Here is a 16,373-nt window from a genome sequence, read left to right on the forward strand (position 1 = left end):
TTTACACCTGCAGTCAAACACCTTCTAGAGTTCTAAGATTAAATGAGACAGGACATATCCTAATAACATGGTGCATGAAATGTAACAGACAATTAAGAGGTAGTTATTGATGTTATTAGGGGTAATGATATTGAATGTGATCTTAATAAGTAGCCGAGGGGTTTGGGGGATGGGTCCAGGGTCAGAGAGTATTTCTTGCCCTAAGCACTACATGATGTGGACTTGGTGTCCCTCAACATTCTTGGGCCCAATTGGCACCATCAACCCAGGCCCAAGCATTGAACTTCCCAGCCTGTTTGGCCCTAAGCATTGCTGGGATTTCTGCCGCCAAATTATTAGTTGAATAGGAAACATTTTTTTACTAAGGTGGCTATATTTTTCCCTTGTGGTGCAATAGAAAAGCTGAAGAGGTGCCAACCCAAAGCTATACCTTCTTCTCTAAAGCAACTTGTATCCAAAACCATTAAATGCAAAGGGATAAAGCCTGGGTCTCCTAACCCTGAAGTGGGGCAAGTCAAAAGAACTTGTTTTTGAGACTTGTTTTTGAGACTCCGTGGTTTACAAATTCTTTAGAGTGGACCCACACACAACACCACTGCAATCTAATTTCTCTCTATGACCCAGAGTCTTCCAAAGAAGGTGGTATTATGCACAGCTAGCCTTTCCCCTTGAATAGACTGCATGCTTCTCATCAATCTACTGTACATATTATAACTGTGAAAAATAATCATTATAAGAGCCAGAGAGATAGCACAGGAAGGTGTTTGCCTTGCAAGAAACCAAACCTGGCTTTGATTTTCTGGTACCATATATGGTCCCCCCAGCACCTCTAGGAACGAGCCCTGAGCACAAAACCATGAGTAAGCCCATCGCCCCACTGGATATGACACAAAACAAAGAGCAATTCTATTTCCTTCTAATCATCAGAAAATATATCCAAGTATTCTTCTGCTCCAATATCTCCCTTGATTCTGAGTTTAATACTTTACATACAGTTTGATTGGACTTTACTGGCATTTAAATAAATCGCTTACTAACATTTGATAATTTGATGTTTTGCTTAATAATTTAAGTAAATATTTTTAGATTTTTTTAAACATAAAGTACCATTTATTCTACTGGACACTTTTGTCTGTAAGTCTGTCATTTATTCCTTGGAATTTCATGATACAAAAGACTTAAGTATGGGTTTACTAAAAACAGAACTGACCATTATTAATGACTTAGATACCATAGTTTGGCTTACAGTTTTGCCTGAAATCGACTTTTACAGGAAATATATCTCTGCACTTGGGACTGGTTCACACCATAGATGCTGGTCCAGGTGAAGGTCCCTCCTATAATAATTGTCCAGAACGTGTGTCTTTGCAAAGGATTAGGATCAAAACTAAATGAAAAAAAAAAAACAGAAAATTAACTTAAATCCTGGTAAATAAAAATAAAGCTACAAAATTCTTCCTAGAATATTTTTGTATGAAAGTAATATTAGGCCTATAGAAATACACAGATATTTATAAAAGTGTATACATTTATTATAAAATATAAAAGAAACACTCCTGACTTTAGCTTACTGAAATAACAATTGATACTTTCAGGGATTTAGAAATTCTAATGGGATTAGGGACAATGATATAATCATTCTGAACATTCATAAAAATTATTTCTCATGGCCTTAGGATAATGCTATTTTGACAACTCTGTCCAGCTGAATTTAAAGAAGTGAGGGAAAAGGAAATGAGAGAGGGAGAAAGGGGTGGGAGGGGAACTTTCCTTTTGTGCACTAAAAGAAACACAAAATTCACATTTTTGTATATCCAATTCTACTCCTAGTACATGTATAGTCATAGTTCTAATTTATAGTCAAGGTCAAAAAATTAGTTAAGAAAATTCATGTTCTAAAACTACCATTTTATTAATCATGCTTTTTTATCTTTTACTTTTTTTTTTATCTTGTGTGAGCTACATTCCTCTGTGTTCAGAGTTTACTTCTAGCCCTGAGACCAGTCACCCTTGGCAGTGTTCAGGAGACCAAGTGTGGTGCCCAAGATCTACCAGGGTCAGTTGTGTGCAAAGCAAGTGCATTGATACCTGTACTGTCTCTCACACACTTTCTTAAAATGCTGTTCCTATAAGCTAAATGCTAATAGCAATCATTTTATGACATGTGCTAAATCTAAAATATTATTACAAAAAAAATTCAACTTCAGTATCCATACATCTTTTAACTTTGGAATGACTGATTCTACTAACTTTAATATATGCGCTTCAAAATTTTCTGTAAAACTCACCTTCATGGAAACTTTCTGAAAAATCAAGAAATTCTGCAAATCCATGTCAAATCTTTATTTGAGATTGGTAAAATATTCTAATTTTATGCATATACTTGCATTCCCATGGAACTACGAAAACATTTGTTCCATCCTATAACATTTAATATCAAAGACTAGGCATTTGAAGGGTGATGATCCTTTCTTATCCCAGAATGTAACTATTTTATAAGCTAATAGAAATTAAGAGAATGAATCAGAGAGAGAGTTCAAGGTATTATTTGCAACACAGGAGGCCTAAGTTCAATTCCCAGCATCACATGATCCCCCACATGGGCTGGTTCCACTTCCAGCACAGAGCTGGAAGTAGCCCCTGAGAACAGTTGGGTGTGGCCATAAAATATAACAAATTAAAAAAGAACCAAAAAGATTTGATGAGTGGCATAAACTAAAACCCTTCTTTTCACTTATTTCAACCAGAGCAAATGTTTGTGCATCATTTTTTAAAAAAAAAGTCAAGGAGTACGCAATAAGATTTTTCACTACCTAATAGCTATCAGCCTTCGACATAAAGATGAGAAAAATTTACTTCTTAGACTTTCCTGATGAAGTTCAATGCTGTAATATTTGCATCTTTTGTAGAATGTGACAGTTATCTTGCAGAAAAACTATTGCTTCCACATCCTTTCCCTCAACCTAGCGTACTAGGAAGAGATTTAGAAGTCACAACATCTATGCAGCCACTGATTGGTTCTTCTTCTGAGTATCAATGGCTCCCTTTTCTGGTAATACTGTCCACATTTGTTTGGGGCAAACTATCATTTCTTAACGGCTGTCAAACAACAGATCTGCTCTACCCTAGTTAAGGAATAAAAGCATGCTTTAGGCCCATGGGAGGTTCTTTTGCTGGAACTCTGAATCTTGAGGTTCAAGAGAAAAAAATAAAGTACTGAAAACAGTTGAAGATGATTCACTGTAGGGACTGGAGTGATAGCACAGCAGGGAGGACGTTTGCCTTGCACGTGACCAACCAGGGTTCAATTCCCATATAGCTAGGGCAAAATTATCTAGGTTCCTTATTATTTTCTCTTTAGGAAAACTGTGCATCTGTTTAAGAAATGTTGTTATCATATGCTCTACGGACACAAAAGGTAATCGGTCTTTATTTTTCTTGTCAATTTCCTAGAAATAAAATATAAACATAACTGTCTTGTTGGGAATAAGATTTTTTGCACATCTTTCTCCAAAAATGGCTTCCTTTTCTTTTCTTTACACTTTCCCTTTTGTTGCTATATTTCAACCTTCAATCTATTCCAGACTTTGATATCTAGAAGACACTAGATATCAGCCTTTCTCAGGAGAACACTGCTATTATCAGGTAAATGAGTAGCTCTCTTATGAGTTAAGAAAGCCAGTAAGGGGCTGGAGATGTAGTAGAGTGGTTAGGCACTTCCTTTACAATCCCGATTTGGGTTTGATACTTGGTCTCCTGAGCACCATCAGGAGTGGACTCCAAGCACAGAGCCAAGAGTAAATTCTAAGCTTTTGGGATCCAGGTGTGATCCCAGAACCAAAACAGAAAAAGGAAAAAGAAATCCCTTAAGGTAGAACCCATTATGTAGACATTTTCCAGCTTTAGTTCTCAGTACCACATTCTAAGTGACTGATTTGTTTTCTACTGTAAATTTACTATTTCAATTAGAAATAGTACAGGGTTGGAGGGGAGGGGAGAGAAATGTTGTATTGGCAAAGAGGTAAATGGTAACTTACTTCCAGAAGTTTAGTCTTCCACCATTATAAGAATCATCTAGAATCTTTCTGATTCCACCCTGCACCAATGTGGCCTGTATAATCACAGATGCAAATCCAGCCACCATGATCCCAACTTGAAAAACGTCCGTCCAGATAACAGCTTTAAGACCACCCTTTTAAGGAAAATTAGGATTAATGCTTTCATTCAACATTATTATTTATATGCTGTACAAGAAAAGCAATAAACACATGGATCTTGCCCAATAAACACATTCAAAAACAGATTGGAATGAACTTCTAAGTAAGGTGGTATTTAAACCAGAGTTTCAAGAATAAGCAAAGGAAAAGATGGAAGGTAGTCCCAGCAGAGAAAAATAAGGGCAAAAGCATAGAGGTCAAATTGCATGACTTATTCAGTATGCCCAGATATATACTTTGAAGTGAAGTATAGTTGTTGGGAAGAAAATTTGGGCTTAGACTGCAAAAGATATTTTCCTAAATTTTGATACTATTATAGACAATGTAAGCAGGGCTGCCAGTCAACTAGTATGCACTCAGAAAGTCATACCTGTTGCAGAAACGCTTACATTGTTTTGTGTTGGCCATTGCCAAAAATTTCCCAGGTGTCCCTCTCATTCTATAACCTTGTCTAAAAAAAGTCCCTTTGTGGGGAGTCTGTCTCCCAGATAAGCTAGTAACAAAAGAGGTAAGACCTAGCCTAGTAGGGATGCCAGAGCACTTGTACCACATCATCCACCATAACATTGGAGTGTGTGCCATCCTGACTTGTTACACATTTCAACAGTCGCCTTGCCTGTAGGAAATAAAGTAATCTCTTAGGTTTCTCTGCTCGGGAATAATATGAGAACAGCTACAATAACCTGACAATAATATGAGAACAGCTACAATAACCTGACAATCATTAACATGGATTATGACATAATATTGGAGAACAATGTAATTATGTAGATAAAAAAATAATTTCAATGATGATTATGGTCTATGAAATATCATATCTTACTTAAAACAATATCAGTTATACAAAGTTGCACAGTGGGCAATGGGAGCAGGAGAGGAGATGCAAACAGCCCAGTTCGTAGCACACCACAGATAGAGTGTTCAATTTTGCAAAGCAAGTAGTACAGCAAAAGGAGAAATATTATATTCTTCACATACCAACGTGCAGTAGAACGTGCAGACCACCCCCGTTGCTACTACTGCACCCCACAGATCAAATCCTGTGACTGTGGAAGGAAAGAACATGCATGACTGACTGAAAGAGGCACAATAAATGTACTTCTCAAGAAAACCAGCAGGGCGATGCTGTACTATTTTTTGAGCACCTAGCTCTATACACATTTGCTTAAAACTCAGTTTAAATTTCATTAGATGCTTCTGAACAAATAGAGTTTTAAAAAAATTGATTGTGGTGCTCGCTTCGGCAGCACATATACTAAAATTGGAACGATACAGAGATTAGCATGGCCCCTGCGCAAGGATGACACGCAAATTCCTGAAGCGTTCCATAATTTTTCATAAACAAAAATTTTTTAAAAATGTAAATGATGGAGAATAGGCACTGGTGGAGGGATAGTTACTGGATCATTGTATAACTGAAACCCAAGCATAAAAATTTGGAAGTCTACAACTGTACCTCATGGTGTTTCACTAATAAAAATTAAAAAAAAATAATTTGATTGTGTGTGTATTTAAGACATGGCAGAATAGATTCCGCTAAGCAACCTTCTGTTCATGCTCAACCAGAAATCAATTCTAAATCTTATAGGATACTCCCTCGAGAGCCATCTTGTTTGCCTGATAGACCCATGCATGTGGAAGCTTGTGCTTGCACTGCATGGGGTTAGATGAATAAGATTCTGAGAAGACATTAGTCTCATGGCACATGACAGCACATGCCATCTTTGCTGCTGGCAGAACTGCCCATGCCAGGGGAGGAAAGAGAAGGTCTAGAGTGGAGCAAAAGACTGTACTGCTGTCAGAAAATGAGACATGCTGCTAAAAACATTGTTAAAATCACCATACCAACTAAGCAAATTTACAGACCCAGCACAATCCTTATTGCAATACCAACAGTGGAAAGTGACATAACTCAACAGCAGAGCACTTGTGAGGTCTGGGGTTTGATTCCTGAAATCATTAACTTTTTAAAAACAAAATACTAATGGCATTATTCAAGGAAATAGAGCATACAAATCTCCATTTCTTATGAAATCACAAAAAAACCCTGAGTAGTCAAAGCCATTCTGAGAAAGAAGAAGAAACACAGAAGCATTGTGTTCCTTGTTGTCAAACTATGATACAAAGCAACAGTCAATAAAATAGCATGTCACCATAAAAAGGCCAGGGACCTTGTAAGCACCCCTGGGTCCAAGCACTATACCACCAGGCAAAAAACTGTCAGGCCCACACTGTGGGCCTGAGCATCACTGGGGGGTATCCTGGGACCTTTGAGCATTATAGTGGGTGGTCTTCATTCCACAAAACAAAACTGTGACTTGGGGAACAAAATGGGTGGAATGTAAGGTGATTATGCTAGGTTGAAATAAGAAAGGAAGTGAAAGACAATTATGAGATGACTTCACTTACATGTGGATTATAAATAAATAACCTGCATGAGCTGACAAAAACAACAAAACTAAGGGACCGAGAAATAGTATAGGAGTTAGGGCACTTGCTTTGCATACCACAAACACTACTTAAAATCCCCAGCACACACATATGGCTTCCTGAGCATGGCCAAGGGTCACTTCTGAGCACAGAGCCAGGAATAAACCTTGAGCATAGCTGAATATGGCCCACTCCTTCGTTCAAGAAAAAGAAGGCTAAGAACAAAACCAATAGCAAAACTTAGTGAAATCCAATCCAAGAGAGGGGAGGGGTGGGGAAGGGGCTGAAAGGGACAGAAAGGTCATTTTGACACTGAGCTGATAATAGAACTTTACTGCTGGGTGGGGTAAGTCCTATGTACGTATAGAAGTGTGAAGTTTATAAAGGTAAGGTAAAGGCCCTCCCGTTGATCGTCGATTTGCTCGAGCGGGCCCAGTAACGTCTCCATTGGAGACTTTGTTGTTACTGTGTCTGGCATATCGAATACTCTCGGTAGCTTGCCGGGCTCTCCGAGAGGGGCGGAGGAATCGAACTCGGGTCGGCCATGTTGGCCGCTTGTAAGGCGAACACCCTACCACATCTATTCTGTGAAAGATTTATCAAGAGAGTTAGAAAACCAGTCACAGATTGTGACAAAATATTTTCAAAATCACATATTACAGAGGCTGGAGAGATAATACACTAAATAAGGCACTTGCCTTGCATGTGGGTAACCCACATTTAATTCCCTGGTTCCCATATAGTTCCCTGAGCCCCACCAAGAGTAATCCCTGACTGCAAAGCTTTGAGTAAGCCTTGAGCACTGCCATGTGCTCAAAAACAAACAAACAAACGAAAAGAAAATATATTAGATAGAACTACTGGGTTATCCAAAATAAACAATGAACCTTTAAAACTGGTGAAAAAAGTAATCAGATATTAAGATTGGATAAACACCTTGGCAGACATTTTATCCAAGTATAGCACTGTAGCACTGTCCTCCCATTGTTCATCGATTTGCTCAAGCAGACACCAGTAACATCTCTATTGTGAGACTTGTTGTTAACTGTTTTTGGCATATTGAATACACCACAGGGAGCTTGCCAGGCTCTGCCGTGTGGGCGTGATACTCTTGGTAGCTTGCCAGTCTCTTTGAGAGGGACATAGGAATCGAACTCGGGTCGACGGCATGCAAGGAAAACACCCTACCCGCTGTACTGTCACTCCAGCCCATCCAAGTATAATAACAAGTAAAACCAGGTTCTACAGCATTTGTCTTCAGGGAAATACAAATGAAAACAACAGGATACCACGACAAACCTATTAGAGTGGCCCAAATCTAAAATATCAGAAACAACAAATGCTGGAGATATTATGGAACAATAGAAACTCTCCTGTTTTTAGTGAAAATGCAAAAAAAAAAATCAAAGCTAGTTTGGGAGATTGCCTGGCATTTCTTGCAAATATAAGCATACGCTTAAAAAAAAACCTTAATAATTGTGCTCCTTGCTCTTGATCTATATAAAGCAAAAAGTTATCTCTACACTAAAATCCATTCACAGATGTTTATGGCAACTTTACTCCTAATTGCCAAAACTTGAAAGTAAACAAGATAATGCTGAGTATTTTTATTCAATGAATTTTAATACTGTCCAAAAGCCACTGAACATGTAACAGCAAAAGTGAGTCTTAAGGTAAACTATGGACTTTGGGTGATGATAACATGTCAATGTAAGTTTATCCTTGATAATAAATGTTCTATTCTGCTGAGTAATATTGATAATGGGGTACAGGAATGCAAGCACAGGGACAAAGGAAAATCACCTTCTTTTTTCTTTGCTCTAAAAATTTTATTTTAAAAGTTATAAATACTGAAAAATTTAAGGATAAATATAAAACAAATCTGAAATATCATTTATAGAGGAGGAAGGGAAGAGACTAGAGGATATAGTGATACGTTAGATTTCTCAAAAAATATCTCATTTTGTAGACTGACCTTTAAGCTATTTAAGTATTCTATATAAATTACAAAAATTAAACTTGAAAAGAAACGACATAAAAGAGGGGCTGGAGCGGTAGTACCGTGGGCAGGGTGCATGCCTTGAACCCAAGTTCAATTTCTGGCATCCCATATAGTTCTCTGTACCCTGCCAGGAATGATCCCTGAGTGCAAAGCCAGAAATAAGCCATGAGCACCACTAATTGTGGTCCCCAACCAAACAAAGACCTCAAAAAATGAAACCACTTAAAAAAATCAAAACAAAATAGATTAACCCAATTGTTCTCAAGTATGTGATTAAACAAACCTGATTAAACATGACACAACACTTTAAATCATAATTATTTGATATATACCCTATTGAGATACATTTTAAGGATAAAGAAAAAAGACACACAAAGAAATAATTTTTAACTGGTTGTGCAACCATATTATTGGTAATACTGTAATTACTAATCTAAAACATAATTCAAGATTCTCAACTTTATAAAGGAACAGAGAAAAATTTTGAATCATGATAATGAACCACTTATCAAGCAAATGATTTACAGGTGATAAGGTTTCAGTATCATAATTTTTACAAATTTCATGAGTAAGTCCAATGTGCAGCCAAGGTTTAGAAATTAGTGATACACTAAAGAGGTAAAGGACCTACACAAGGAAAATTACAAAACACTACAAGAAATAAAAGAGGACAGTAGGAAATGGAGATACATCCCCTGCTCATGGATAGGTGGGATTAACATTATCAAAATGGCAATACTTCCCAAAGCACTATACAGATTTAAAGCAGTCCCTACCAGGATATCCATGGCATTTTTCAAAGAAATAGACTAAATATCCCTGAAATTCACATGGAACAATAAACCTCCATGAATAGCTAAAGTAATCCTTGGGAAAAAGAAGATGGGTGGCATCACTTTCCCCAACTTCAAATTGTACTACAAAGCAATAGTAATTAAAACGGCATGGTATTGTGCTAGAAATAGACCCACAGACCAATGAAATAGAGTTGAATATTCTGTTACAGACTCTCAAATATATGATCACTTAATCTTTGATAAAGTAGCAAGGAAGGTGAAGTGGAACAAGGAAAGCCTCTTCAACAAGTAGTGTTAGGAAAACTGGACAGCCACCTGCAAAAAAAATTATGAAATCTGACCTCGTCTAATGCCAGGCACAAAAGTCAGATCAAAGTGGATTAAAGACCTCAATATCAGATATGAATCCATAAGGTACATAGAGGAAAATGTAGGCAGAACCTTCCATAACATTGAAGCTAAAAGCATCATTAAGGATGAAACACCACTGACTAAGCAAGTGGAAACAAACATAATCAAATGGGACTTACATTAAACCAAGAAGATTCTGCACCTCAAAAGAAACAATCACCAAAATACAGAGATAACACACGAAATGGAAAAAAAAATTATCCAATACCCATCTGATAAGGGGTCAATAACCAGGATATACAAGACACTAGTAGAAGTGTGACAAGACATAAGTACAAGAAAAAAACTAGTGTTCAAGATACTAGTACAAGAAAAAATCCTCCAGCCCCATCAAAAAATGGGGAGAAGAAATGAACAGAAGTTTCCTCAAAAAAGAAATACAGATGGTCAAAAGGCACATGGAAAAAATGCTCTACATCACTAATCATCAGGGAAATGCAGATCAAAACGGCAATGAGATATCATTTCACATCACAGAGACTGGCAAAAAGAATAAGAACAACCAGTGCTGGTGCAGATGTGGGGAGAAAGGAACTCTCTTTCATTGTTGGTGGGAATACTGACTGGTTCAGCCTTTTTGGAAAACAATATGGGCATTCCTTCAAAAGCTAAAAATTGAGCTTCCATATAACCCCGCAATACCATTTCTGGGAATATATCCCGAGGGTGCAAAAGAGCACAGTAGAAATGATATCTGCACCTGTATATTCACTGCAAAACTGTTCACAATAACCAGAATCTGAAAACAACCCGAGTGCCCGAGAACAGGTGACTGTTAAAAAAAAAAAAAACTTTTGGTACATCTACATAATGAAATACCATGCAGCTGTTAGGAAAGATGAAGTCGTGAAATTTGCTTATAAGTGGATGGTCATGTAGAGTACCATATTAAGTGAAATGAATCAGAAAGAGAGGGACAGACATAGAATAACTCCATTCATTTGTGGAATATGAAATAACATGAGACTAACACCCAAGATATAAGGGCCAGGAATACTGTTTCATAGCTGGAAGCCTGCCTCATAAGCTGGGGGAGAAGGCAGCTGGAATAGAAAAGGAATCACTAAGTCAATGATGGCTGGAGGAATCATTCGGGATTGGAGATGTGTGTTGAAAGTAGATAAAGTACCAAATGTGATAGGCTCTCAGTATCTATACTGAAAGCCATAATGCCCAAAAGGAGAGAGAGAGAGAGAGATAGAGAGATAGAGATAGAGAGAGGGAGTAAGAGGGAAATTGTCTGCTATAGAGGGAAGGGGAGGATTGGGAATGGAGGGGACATGGAGACATTGGTGGCAGAAGACATACACTGGTGGAGGGATGGGTATTCTATCATTGTATGACCGAAACTCAAACATGAAAGCTTTGTAACTCTATCTCAGGGTGATTCAATAAAAAAAAAAGAAAGAAAAAAGAAATTAGTGATATAGACAGCTACGTAAAGCAAATATCATTTATGTTATATTAAAAATTCAGTTTCAAGATTAAAGAAAAGAGGTAAAAATATATAAAACACATAAACTTACACAAAGACCCTCAAATCACAATTTGAATTTGGAATAGTTTGGCTGCATGCCACCCCTGTTTGAATCTCTGGCACTCATCCAACCCCCTGAGTATAGAGCCAGGAATAGCTCCTGAATACTTCCGAGTGTGGCCCAAACCCCCAAACCACACCCACAAAAAAAGAGCAAGAGACTGAAATAGTTTGTTGTGACAGGAAGCAGACCTTGGGCCCCAAATAAAAAACAAGTGCTCTGGCCCTTAAGCCATCTCCCCAACCACAAGAGTTAATAATTACTGATGTAAAATTATATTCACATGAAGATTTAGCATACCATTCTCTCTATTTTGGTATATAGTTAAAGTAGTCATAACAAAAACAACTTTTTAAAAAAATTAGCCCTGGAAAACATCAAGTTTCAATTTCATTTTAACAATTTCTCTTGGGGCATCTGTTGCACATCAACTTCTTTGTCTACGCTTGGGCCTCCCAATGCCTTGGTCACAATAAAATATACAACTGATGTTTTAGTGGGCCAAGTGTGATCCTTTAAGTTCAGATTTCTTCCTCACAAGTGGCTTGATAAATTGGTAGGAACAGAATCTACAGGGGCTGGAGCGATAGCACAGTGGGTAGGACATTTGCCTTACACGCGGCCGACCCAGGTTCGATTCCTAGCATCCCATATGGTCCCCCGAGCATCGCTGGGTATAATTCAAAAAGAAAAAAAAAAGAACAGAGTCTACAGTTTCTTCACAGACAATAAGTTAGATTTTGCCCCAAACTATCCTTTATTTATTTGTATGTTTTATTTATTTATTATTAATTTTTATTTTAAAAACACTGTGATTTACAAAGTTGTTCATTATACAGTTGTTTTAAGCACTTAGTGTTTCAACACCACTAGTGTGACCTTCCCGCCATCAATATCCCCAGTTTCTCTCCCAATTCCACACAACTGCCCTTTCAAACCATCAAGCCAACAATTTTCATGGCACTGAAAGCCAAAAGGTCATTTGCTGAGTTTATAGCTAGTCCCACTATATGAAACTATGCATGCACAATGCTGGTACTGTTGACAAGGAAGAGGCCTAATATTCAGGATGCAAGAGCACATTTTATAAAGGAAGTCCTCTTGGTCTTGCGACTTTTGCACTTTACAGACTTAGGTTATAATGATGGTAACGTTGAAACCAAGACACTGCAGTGCAGAGTTCAACAGGGTTTTCCTTCTCATATAATTCTGGGAATGACCCTGCTTGCTTTCCCGTCGGAGTCCACTTGATCCTCATACAAGGAATTGTTTGAGATAAACTGGTTGATAGCGAATTTTAACCTCATGAGGTTTTCCCCCAAAGCCTTTGAAGGCTATAACTGGCATGTACCTTTGCTTCAATGAAGGATACCAGTTTTATTGCTTTTATCACCCACATTAAGAGTTACTAGCTGACTAATCTGCACATGTGCGCTACATTTGTTTACAGGAACACTAAAGCCATGTGTTACCCCATTGTCACCGGTAGTGGTCTGATATTTCAAATCACACCAAGCTCTTTCTCTTGCATTTTGTAACGGTATCAGAAATAGACAGGGGTGGTGGGGCAGGGTGCAGGTGATGGAGGCAGGGGTTGAGGGTCTTTTCACTGTCATTCAAATTTTCACAAAGACTCTAAGCTAAACAAAATAGGTACTTCCTGGGCATAGGTGTCAGGCAGAAAGGAAGACCTGGCAGTCATTGATGACTAAACTGATGCCTGGATTAAGAGATTGGACAGAATTTAACGTATTTGTTTTGCAGCTGACCCCACCTAGACTCTGATGGTTCAATCCCCAAGTGCAGGGAATAGCCCCAGGAAATTACTGGGTGTAGCTCAAACAACCCCATCCTTAAATGATTTGGATTATTTCTCAAGGAATGGGGAAAGGTTAGTTGACACTTCAGAGATCTGCTATCCAGTTAGACCTATTAATTCACAGACCATTTAGAGCTATTGACGCAGGAATCCCAAGGAGCTTCTAGTGAGGATACTGAACCCATCTTGTTCCCTCCTAGATGCTGCAGATTACTAGAAGCCCCCTCTACTTGTTTATTACCCCAAGGGGATAATAAGGCCACAATAAATGAACCCCCAAACATGACATAATTGGTAACTCTAATTACCTTGATTCAAAGCCAGAGCAGGGGCATAAATAACAATTCCAGTATACAGGATCTAGAGGGGAAAAAGAAAATCAAATAAATGGTATAAATCATAAAATAAAACATTTAAAAAAAATAAACGCAGGGCAGGTGGAGGGGGCAGGAATATGGCACAAAAGCCTGGAGTGCGTGATTTGCATTCAGGAGCGATGGGTTCAATCCCTGGCACTGCATTGTTCCCCGAGCACTGCCAAGAGCAACTCCAGAACACAAACTGGGAGAAACCCCAAGTACACAGTATCCCATAAGCCAAATATAAACTTCTTCAATTAATTATGAATAAAAATGATTTAATATATACTTAATAAAATTAATTTGGGCTGGAGCAATAGCACAGCAGGTAAGGCATTTGCCTTGCACGCAGCTGATCCAGGTTTGATGCCTCTGCCACTTTCAGAGAGCCTGGCAAGCTACTGAGAGTATCTTGCCAGCATGGCAAAGCCTGGCAAGCGACCCATGATGTATTTGATATGCCAAAAGCAGTAACAACAAGTCTCACAATTGTTTGTGAAACATTACTAGTGCCTGCTTGAACAAATCAATGAACAACGGGAGGACAGTGCTACAGTGCTACAGACCAAGAAAACAGCTCAAAAGACTGGAGGGCATGTTTTGCATGTAGCAGGCCTAATTACCCCTAGGAACTGCCAGGGGCAACTCCCAAACATCCACTTGGGAATAGCCTCTGAGTACCAGTGAGTAGAACCCCAAACCCACGCAAAGTATTTCATTTGTAACTTGAAAAATGTTTTATTATTTTCATTTGGAGGCCACACCCAAGGGTGCTCAGAGGTTATTCCTAGTGACCCCTGGCAGTGCTTGAGGACTATATGTGGGCAGGGAATCAAACCATGACTAATTGCTATCAAGGTAAGGTCCTTAACCCCTGTATTCTCTCATATATATATATATATATATATATATATATATATATATATATGGGCTGGAGCAATAGCACAGCAGGTAGAGCGTTTGCCTTACATGCAGCCAACATGGCCGACCCAAGTTTGATTCCTCTGCTCCTCTCGAGAGCCCGGCAAGCTACCGAAAATATCTTGCCACATGGCAAAGCCTGGCAAGCTACCCGTGACGTATTCGATATGCCAAACACAGTTAACAAGTCTCAACATGTTACTGGGCCCGCTCGAGCAAAATCAATGAACAACGGGAGGACCGTGACCGTAATAGATACACACACACACACACACACACACACACACATATATATATAACTACATACCTCTTCTGTTTGTCTGTTGTTATAGTTTACAAAAATATTAATCTTATAATGAATTTTGGGTCACTGATTCATCAACTCAAGCTTGAAATAAAAATTTTTTCTAGCTTTAAAACAGTGAGAAAAAGTGGGCCATAGTGACAATACAACAGCTAGGGCATTTGCCTTGCCTGTGGGCTGACCTGGGTTCGATCAGTGGCACTTTGTGTAGCCCCTGAGAGCCCAGCCAGGAGTGAGCCCTGAGTGCAGAGCCAGGAGTAAGCCCTGAGCACCTCTGGATATGATTTAAAAGCTAACAAAACAAAACGCTAATAGAGTTGAAAATTTAAAAGTGCGTTGTTGAGTGGAAATTTTGAAAATTTGTTATAAAATTTGCAAGCCCATTCATCAAACAAATAAATTCATATCAAAAAATTCTGAGCCAATGAAAAGTATATTATACCTTTTAAAATACTGCTTTTCTATTTGAACATCTAAAAAATACTTATTAATATAAGTACAACATTGAATGAGAATCATTGGTATTTTCCCCAAAATAACATTTTTCTTGTTAATGGTAATTTTTATGAAAACAATTTGGTTTTTTAGAAGAAGAAGAACCTTGACTTATAAAACTGTTAATGATAGGGTTTCAGGCATATAATATTTCACCCTCCAGGTTATCTGCTTCCTTCCACCATCAGTTTTAAATACATCACACATAGAAGCTAATTAATTCTATGATTACTTTATAAAACTACAGGGTAAATATAACATGTAGTACTGAAATTTTTGATTATATGACTCGAGTCTTACCATAGGCAATGATGAAGCTCCTCCGTTTTTTTCAAGAATGAACTAGCTTCCCACAGTCTTTATTCTGTCTGAGTTAAAGATTCAGAACTGAGGGGTTGGAGTAATAGCACAGCGGGTAGGGCGTTTGCCTTGCACTCGGCTGACCCAGGTTTGATTCGCAGCATCCCATATGGTCCCCTGAGCACTGCCAGGAGTGATTCCTGAGTGCAGAGCCAGGAGTAACCCCTGAGCATTGCTCGGTGTGACCCAAAAAGCAAAAAAAAAAAATAAAAATACAAAAAACAAACAAACAACAACAACAAAAAATCCTCAAGCATGTAGTTGCCAAGGAGAAGACAGATATCAATCATATGCCAGTGACCAAGCCAAGCCTTTAGCAGAAGGCTGGGAGATATTTCCTGTCCCTGACTCCTTGGCAAAACTTTGCTTTCCAACTATGTTAATCAGTACATCTATAGTTTCATATAATTGAATCACTGGACTGTGTATTCTGGCTTTATAAAACTCTCCCATGCATATAGATCTGCTCTTTTACTGTGGGGCTTCTTCAGTTAGGTAGTACATTTCAAATTTCATTTATTTATTTTTGAACTAAAATAGTTTTCTTTAGGAGATATGAGGGGCTGGAGCGATAGCACAGCAGGTAGGGCCTTCGCCTTGCACACAGCCAACATGGCTGACCCAAGTTCAATTCCTCCGCCCCTCTCAGAGAGCCTGGGAAGCTGCTGAGAGTATCTTGCCCGCATGGCAAAGCCTGGCAAGCTACGCGTGACGTATTCG

General features: G+C 38.4%; 1 protein-coding gene and 1 non-coding gene across 2 annotated transcripts in view; one reads left to right on the forward strand and one right to left on the reverse strand.

The window, feature by feature from the left end:
• Window positions 1–16,373, reverse strand: part of SLC5A8 (solute carrier family 5 member 8) — a 52,077-nt gene that overhangs the window by 26,648 nt on the left and 9,056 nt on the right. The window contains exons 3-6 of the mRNA XM_056117739.1: window positions 13,523–13,574; window positions 5,196–5,263; window positions 4,038–4,192; window positions 1,247–1,387 (exon numbers count right to left, since the gene is read on the reverse strand). Coding sequence (XP_055973714.1) covers window positions 1,247–1,387; window positions 4,038–4,192; window positions 5,196–5,263; window positions 13,523–13,574 — 416 coding nt within the window. The remainder of the gene's footprint in view (window positions 1–1,246; window positions 1,388–4,037; window positions 4,193–5,195; window positions 5,264–13,522; window positions 13,575–16,373) is intronic.
• LOC130029051 (U6 spliceosomal RNA) lies at window positions 5,449–5,552 on the forward strand. Its single transcript, XR_008793266.1, has one exon. It is a non-coding gene; the product is annotated as a U6 spliceosomal RNA (small nuclear RNA).

The sequence above is a fragment of the Sorex fumeus genome, unplaced genomic scaffold (assembly GCF_029834395.1).
Source record: "Sorex fumeus unplaced genomic scaffold, SorFum_2.1 ptg000003l, whole genome shotgun sequence".
NCBI lineage: Eukaryota > Metazoa > Chordata > Mammalia > Eulipotyphla > Soricidae > Sorex > Sorex fumeus.